This window comes from Ischnura elegans, chromosome 10, assembly GCF_921293095.1.
Source record: "Ischnura elegans chromosome 10, ioIscEleg1.1, whole genome shotgun sequence".
In the NCBI taxonomy this organism is placed as follows: domain Eukaryota; kingdom Metazoa; phylum Arthropoda; class Insecta; order Odonata; family Coenagrionidae; genus Ischnura; species Ischnura elegans.
The window spans coordinates 74,081,781-74,090,522 of NC_060255.1; the positions used below are offsets into that span (position 1 = coordinate 74,081,781).

Genomic DNA, 8,742 nt, shown 5'->3' on the forward strand with positions numbered 1-8,742 from the left:
AACTAAAGTTTAGTTCTATAGTTTGTTCGCTTCGTCCACTTGAATTCCAGGAAGATTCAAGATACAAAAAAAATCGTTGATATAATTTTTAATAAAAATTCCAAAGTCTCCGAAGTCTTGCAATTTTGGTAGGAAAGTACTTGCCCAGTCACACAAGTGTGTAACAAAAGGAAATTTTCTGCAGGCAGCAATACTGTAACATGGAGACATCAAAACCTGCTGGCTGAGCATGTAGAATAATTGGTTTTTTTGCTTGAGAATTTGAAAGGGCCAAATATTACATGATTCATATACGTATTATGTAATCTTTATTATAGCTGTGAAATTTACTATACTCAGGGCTCTCCCTTGCAATTTGGATACATTTATATGGTCGGCATATTACTTGGGGTTAATTAATTTCAATTGTCCCTATGGAACTGTTTAAGACTCATTAATTTTCATTCATCTCCTACTTCTGACAATATCCATCAACCGTCCTCATTATATTTTCCTTCTTACATTAGGCTAGACATTCATCATAGAAAATTGGAGTAGAATATATTGTAGTATGCATTGCTGTATTGCCTGGTTCAGAAATTATCATACTCGACTCGACTCGATACTCGCGAGTAATTTTCAACTCGACTCGAGATCAAAAAGTGCTACTTGGAAACCTATATTATATTCCGAAGGAGCAAATGCAGACTAGGGAGCCTGTGACAGATATATGGTCTAGATACAGTGATGCATTTGGAAATGTACCCAAAGTCACCATAGCAAACACTGTTGAAGCTGAAGTGGAAGCTTATTTATCAGAGATGAATGCACCACCAAATTCCTTCCCTGGGAAATACTGGAAGACTTGTATCTCCTGCCCAAGGCTGAAAGTATTAGCGAAGAGGTTTGTTGCCATACCGACATCCCCTGTGCTCAGTGAAAGACATTTAGTTCTGCAGGAAATATATGTGAAGTAAAATGCAACAGGCTTTATCCTGACTGAGTGAAGATGCTTTGCTTTCTGAGCAAAAATTTTAAGTCTGTAAAAGGAGACTAAATTTATTTTAAATTTAAACAAGAGTGCTAATATTCTAAAGTAATACCTATCATGTAACAACACTTTTCAGGTATGTTCCGTTTTGAAATTTAGCTGTTATATTTTAATTACATAGTGATGATATGAAAGATGCTTTTGTCAACTGACTCTTTCACGGAGTAATATTTTTAAAAGTGGTTTTCTTGTTGCCTGGAATTAAGTGATATTTTTCTTGGAGCCTATGGCATCAGAATCGATGGAATCGGTATCGGTAGAATCGGAATCGAAATGTCAGAATCGGAATCGGGATCGGAATCGATAAAATTTTGGAATCGACCCATCACTAAATTTTATAAATTTTTCCTCAGACGCTCTACGCAGTGGGGTAGCGAGGGGGGAGCTCCAGGGGGTCTGGACCCCTCTCCCCCGAAATATAAAAACACAATTACTTTCCTTCATAATAGAAAACAAAATATTGAACTGTCGTAATTTTTCATAACATTTATTCGACAAATGAAGTTTTTTCGATAGTGAAAAGTACTAAATTAGTTTAAAACCCTCTACATAGTACCCTGTTTCTCAAACATTTTCCACCCTAGTTTCGGACCCCGAACAAAGTTCCTGACTACCCCGCTGACTCTATGACTGTTTTATGATGTCTCAAGTATGAAGTTTTCCTCCATATTCACTCAGTAAAATGTGTACCTCCGCCAAATACCTGCAGATAGATTAACACTCTTGAAAGTTAAGCCAGTAGTATGATAATAATAAAATTAAACATTTTACCAGAAAATGGCAAAGCCCAGGACTCCATATTAAGAAATGCGTCATTGGCATCTAATGATCTTCTTACTGATTGCAATACTTTTCGCACACATTCCTCATTGCTATTTCGAGATTCAGCAAGGCTATCATAGAGGGTACCGATTTAAACATGAGTCGCATCTTTTCCTCCTTGCGATTCGGATTTTGAGCTATTTTATTCTACCTTAATCACAACCCTATATTTTCTTTATCCCGTTTTGAAGTCAACTGAGTGAAATGGTCACCTCTCTATCGGAAAAGGAAAACGGTCACACACGGTCGCACGGCTTAGGATAGATATGATATTGTACCCATATATGTGTGAGAGAGATTGACAGTGGCTATGTATGTAATTTTATAGTCTATCCGATAACTGGAAAGTATATAAACCTCCTTATAAACCAGCAAGATGTCAAAAGCGCTGGTACAGAAGAAACCGACGTCTAATTCCTAAGGAAGGAATTGAACGTACAATCTGTTGACTTTTTTTCGCTGAAGGAAGTAAACGGGTTGCAGACATCTTCTTTCAACCCTGTAAGACTTCTCTGCAATTCTACCCACTTTTTCAAGTGCGAACGTTGTTTCAACAGTTCGACTGAGAAGAACAATAGTCATATCGAGGTAAGACACTTAACAATTATTCCTATTAGATACTAGCAGCAGGTACCTTATGAAATTCAACGTTCTGTTGGTAAAAAAAGTTCCCAACAAACGATTTCGTTCTCTTCCGCACACGTCTTATGCACGATTTTTTGTTTCCTCTATTGTTATATTTTATTCCTAGGCCACAGTCAGGAAGATCGAAATTCTATAATTTATGGGCATAAACTATCAACTGTGATTACTATTTCCAGCAATTGTTTTGTGAAAAATTCCTCTGAACTGGGAATCGAATGACGGACAATGGCCTTTCCGGGCCATTGCACGGGACACTACGCTATCCAGATTCTCTTATTTCCATGGCAATTTTACCGTGGTTTAACGGTGCCAGATGTTAGGGCTTTGCAGTACATCATGGATGGCAAATCAAGGAAATATGAAAACTAACGAATAGTTTTAGTGGCTAGTTTCAGTAGAGACTTTCATGGCATAGTTTCCCAAGCAGAAGACGATATCCATCGCATATCAAAATAAGGTTGATACATATAACCACAACACATTGTGATTACACGATGGATATTTTGGCAATTTTAAATTGATATCCTATTGTAACATCCATGACGAGTAGTACAAATAACGTTAAATAGATATCCAAGTTGCAATAGCCGTGGTACTAAAAAAGTGTGATTCCAAATGGTATCCATAGGTGGCAAATGTTTTGTGTAGAATTAAAGAGCACAAAGGTTTCTTTGTGTGCCTGAGGATTACCAAAAATCATAATAAACACACCCAATATCTACTCATTAGGTGTCGTGAGGATATCTAAGAGATATATTTTAACATGGACCTTCATGTCTACTGTTAGACGTCCTTGCAACGCTGTTTAACGTTTTCGTTGGATATTTTACAGATATCCATACAACATTAATTGGATCATCACGGATATAGGACGGATGTCACAGGCTAATGCTAATAATCTTGACTGGATTTGTTGGGATATAGATTGCTGTTGTGGTTCTGGGTTTCCACCACGTATTTTGATGTCTCATGACGTAAGTTTCACCGGAAATCACGTCATCACCTTAAGGTCAGAAGTTGAATTCATGAAAACCCTAAAAATACGAAAGCAAATAATTTAACGTAAGCATTTGCACATTCCTCTCCAGACTTTTCTGTCCTCCGACATTTCAGCCTCTCACCAAATCTTGCATATTTTTTAAGGGCCTGGGAGGGCACGTGCCCCCGGGCCCCCCCCCCCCCCCCCCCCTAGATCCGCCTATGTATAATTTTGTATTTTACTGAGAATATGTTTGTGCCGATGCAACCACCCGATCACATGGATGACTTGTAACTATTTGTTTCATAATACAGTAGATTCCGTTTAATGGGCCCACCGGTTACTTGGGGCAGCCGCTCAATTGGGGCAGATATTGAAGAACAGAATCCACTAGAGGAATATCCCAGAGTATTCTCCGCTTAATTGGGACAGCATGCTGCTTTATTGGACCATGAACCGGCGACATAGACACTATATTCGTGACGAAATTAAAATTTTTTGTTTTCAGAATACTATTTTTTTATATTTTCCTCCTTTGATTCACTCTCATTTTTCACAAATGCTCCTAATCTTGCCCTATTTTGATAGCTCTTGTTGTTATACTATCCGCAAGAGTATAGGACTTTTCTTTAATAGGACTTAGTAAAAGACATTCATTCAGCGTCGCCCGAGGCTGTGAAAAATATTCTAAACTAAATTGTTATAGATCTTAAAAATTATAATAAATTACCTAAACTAGATGATTTATTATTCAAATTAATAGTTTAATAAACTTATTTTGCATTATAAATATTCTTTAGTTTTCTTTCTATCATTTCAACGTTTGTGTATGCCGATATACAGGATAGTTCGCCTAATTGGGGCAGCCGCTTAATTGGGGCAAAGTGCACAAGTCCCGATATGTCCCTATTAACCGAAATCTACTGCAGTAATAGTTAACTTCGTGGTGGAAATAAATTTCTCCTTGTTTTAAGGTAGGACGTTGCGGTACCTGAATAAGCACCAGTATAGTAGACGAGCCCCTGCATCCGGTTGGTCCTAGAGACGAGATGGCACAAAGGAACAATGGAAACCCTTCCACAAATAGAGAGATAGAAAATGCTCTGTTCGAAGCGGTCAGGAAGGGTTTTCCGGTGGAATACGTAGATTTGCTGCTGGAAATGCGCGGATATCTGGACGAACTGCGGGTGGAGGATTTGAAAGAAGAGAAAGGTGAGTTTCTATTGATGATAAAACCGGATTTTGATCCAATTTGGGATATACAGGGTGCGTTCCGAAAGTGACGCAATAGGGTAGTTTCCTTCATCAAAGAAAACGAAATGCATCGATTGCGATTCCTTACCCACCATTAGTGTTTTCCTAATATACAAATTATTCGGTTTCAGAAATCCCAGTTTAGACGAATGTTAATGGTCAATTTTAACCTCATTTGAAAAAGGCCAGATTGGCGCCCATGCGATGCCACTCCACGTGACGTCACATGGGCCCAGATGCTATACGAGTTGTCAAGAGTTTTGCATCGCCTGAGATTACCAATGCATACATGAGGCACAGAGCTCAGGGAAACATCTCTTAATAATCACCCATTAAAATTACCTATGTTCGGAAAGTTTCCTTCGTTTGATAGGGGGATAATAATCCTTATTTAAGCCAAGTGCTATCTGCTAGCAGCCTGCGTCGTATCAGTGCTAAAGCCTCGCCCCAAGGTCACCTCACACGCCGACAGCGGGAACCAGAATGACGTCACACGGACTTTTCCCATCATTCCAACTTAGCCGTCGCGTTTTCGCGCGCTTGAAAATTTTCACTCTTCATTTAATCACGAAAAATAGACATCGTCATTAAAAAATCTAAAAGCGTGAAATACGTACTCCAGGAGTAATAAACTTTCGACTTAATCAATAAAAAAATAATAGGAAACCACCTTATTATTGTATTTGGTAATTCGAATTTTTAAGGTATTGAAATAAATACAGATGTCGTAACATCAAATTGATGATGATGATGGTGTAGTAACTTCGAAACCTAGGTTGGAATCAGTGGCGCCGAGTCCATGGGGCCTGAGGGGGCCCTAACCCCCTCAAAAATTCATTATAAGTGTGAGGAAAAAATGTGCCAGGCTTGTCGACTTTCCCCGGAGTGTCCAGATATCGAGATTCGAGTTATCAGGGTTCTAATGTTTATCATACGGCTCTTTTAAAATGCTTAAAAAAACTTAAAACTCACTACTTATAAAATTTCCCGGGGCAAGATCCCCGGTTTGGGCCCCCCCAATATTTTTTGTAAGTCAGCGTCCCTGTGTGAATCCTCTTGCATGCTGCATGCTGGCGATTCATCACCCCCTGCCAATCACCCTAGAGGAGGCTCGCAGGGTATTATGCAGGTGTAGATGGGGATCCCCATAATTCCTATGATGACGGAATGAATCATCGTGTGATTCAGGCATAACTTGAAATTCACTTTCCTTTGCAGCTCCCTCGACAGCGCACTCTGGCTCCAGGAAAGTCAGCTCCTCTGGCGGCACCCTCCTGCACGTCGCGGTCCGTCGAGGCAATTTGGCGTGGGTGGACAAACTGCTCGGGATGGGAGCCAGCCCTACGCTTCATCGAGATATTGAGGGATACACGCCCCTGACGCTGGCGGAGAGGATGGTGGAACTAAATCCGTTGGACAACACTTACAAGGCCGTACTCTCCGCGCTCAGGAGGGTGGCGGTGGAAGTGACCTCTATACGTAGCGGCAAAGAATTTCTGGAGAATGTCCTGGCCGAGATCCGTACATGTCAGGAACAAATGCGTGACAACCAGAAGGCCGGCAATGACCTTATCAGGGAGTTGGTCGAAAACAACGCGTTGATGGTAGTCAGGATGGAAACACTCTTCACGACACCGTTGAGGATTTTGAAATCATTGGAAAGCCACGCGACGGATTTGAAACAAACGGTTGACATTATCAAGATACGGAGCGACGTAGATCACGAGAAGACAAATTGCATCAACAAGATGATGCTGAAGACGATGATTAAGAACGCAACTTTGGACAAAATCGCTTACGTCAAGGAGCTCTACACAAATCTGTACGAGTGTGACGTATTAACTTCGTCCCTGTTGCATTACTTACAAAGCGATGATAGTTTTGGTGTCATTATTGACTGCACATCGGCAAATATCGGGGGTATCAAGCCTCAATACAAGAACATAGACGGCGAGGTGTTCACGGGTGACAAAGACTCCATTTTCGCTGATCGAGAGGAAAATAGGGTTTATCTAGCAGCTCTAAGGACATATTTCAGGGATGAAATAATAATGTCTCGCTTTGCTCGCGCTTTGGCAATGTTAGCAATCAATAATCTATATCATAATGAGGGAAGGCCCTACTCCGTTGAGGACAAAGGAAGTCTTGCAGCATTTCAAGAAGCTATGGCGGAAGCGGTTGCCAAGAGAAAAAAAATCCCAAAAAGTTATAAATATGTTTCGTGGGCGGTCAGAATGAAGACACCTCTCGGTAGGGAGGCAAGACTTGCTGCGGTGCCTGTAGAATACGTCGCAAATTTTGGGTCGGTGCAGGGGAGAGAGCTGATGAAAGACCACGTTCCGATGTTACTTCGATTCTATGAGGAAAATGTACTTCCAAAGCTGCACTAGCGAAGCACAACTATATTAAGGTGCACGACGTTTAAAAAAATTGCCAAACACGGCGGAGGGACGAGCAGGCATTGCAGAAGTAGTGACAATATGTTAGGTCATTTTTAACCAAAACCCATTTCATTATCAACTCCATAGTTAGCCAAATTAAGCTGTGAATAAGTATTTACACGCAAGAAATTAATTACTTGAATTCTCATGCTGGTCAAAGATAAATTACACAGGCCAACAAAAAAATTATGTTTGAAAACTGTTTTATTTTAACAGCTGATCTTTATAGATTTTTATGTGCCGAATCCAAACCTGGCCTTATTTTTTCGTATCACTCATTGTTTCCAAGCAATATGTATTTAATATTTAGTCTAATACCCCTATACGGTATACAGGAAAATCAATGAAACACTGTGTTAAATCATAATATTGTTTGTATTTACTGTTCACTACATCGTGATAAAATTGTTTGTATTTACTACAGCGTGATAATACAGGGTTCACTTGTCAACTGGAATTGCTCTACATTTTCTTTCCCTTTTTTCCTTGAAGCTTCTCGTGTAGCTTTTTCTGCGATGAATCGCTTTCTGAACTTCTCGGTGAAGTAACAACAGTAATCCCCCATTATCTTCGTTCATTAGACCTACTTATTTAATTTTATTAAACTATAAAAAAGCTGTTAAATTCTAAAAATTGCTTGATTTCATAAATTTAATTGTAAAATGTGAATAAATTGTGGGTGATACAACTTTAAAACCATCATATTAGGATAAAGCAACTTTAAAAACATAAGAATAAGGTATTTTCAGTAAAAACGTTTTTTCATTGCTGGCCTGTGTTATCATTGACGGCTCGCCGGAGACACTTAGCTTTGGGGTCCACGTCTGGTACGATCTTCATTTCCCTCATCTTAGGAAAGAAATGAGATTAAATTCCTCAAATTAATCTCGTCCAAAGCCACCCACTCGTCTTAGCGATAGTTTGGCGATTTTTCGACCCGCCCTTAATAATTATTACTAGAATTATTTGCTTCTTATTTTGTAAATAGTAAAACAGATCAGAGTTGGAATGAATATTCATATGAAAGGAACATGCAGGAAATAATTTTGAATATCTATTTATTAGGGATGGCCGGATCGGATACCTCGGATCCAAATACCTATCCGCGGATATTGCCCTTCATCGGATACAGTCAGTTTAGTGAAGTTAAGGTAAAAAAAATTTTTCACCTAGTCACACTGCCGCTTCATCCGTGAACTTAGCATTGGCTACAATACTTTTTATCTATGAGAGAGACAATTGATATAATTTATTTATTTATTTCATCACCAAAAACGGCACAAAGGCTTTTACATTGGCTGTTCATTAAATAAATAATACCTAAAAGATAACAAACAATAGCACACAAAAAATAAAAACTAACAGAAAGCAAAATAATTAAACATAAGAAGGGGCACTATTGATTAGACAATGGTGAATTATTCAAATGGTGTTTTAAGGTGGCTTTGTAGCTAGTGTCAGAGGAAAAGAGGTCCAGGGAAGGGATTTTTGAAGCTATGGAGTTAAACAAGGAGGGAATTCGGTAGAACAGAGAGCGTTGAGAGATGGAGAGACGGAATTGCGAAATGTGA

General features: G+C 39.3%; 1 protein-coding gene across 1 annotated transcript; it reads left to right on the forward strand.

The window, feature by feature from the left end:
* Positions 1 to 4,455: 4,455 nt before the first annotated feature.
* Positions 4,456 to 7,404, forward strand: LOC124166830. The gene is made up of 2 exons (XM_046544526.1): positions 4,456 to 4,688; positions 5,949 to 7,404. The coding sequence occupies exons 1-2, from the start codon at positions 4,526 to 4,528 to the stop codon at positions 7,118 to 7,120; spliced, it is 1,335 nt and encodes a 444-aa protein (XP_046400482.1). The 5' UTR covers positions 4,456 to 4,525; the 3' UTR covers positions 7,121 to 7,404.
* Positions 7,405 to 8,742: the final 1,338 nt, after the last annotated feature.

Excerpts from the sequence above, each read along its gene's own strand:
- LOC124166830 (XM_046544526.1), top strand. The coding sequence starts at position 4,526 with ATGGCACAAAGGAACAATGGAAACCCTTCCACAAATAGAGAGATAGAA. Across the intron at positions 4,689-5,948 it reads GGATTTGAAAGAAGAGAAAG|CTCCCTCGACAGCGCACTCT; the intron begins GTGAGTTTCTAT and ends TTTCCTTTGCAG.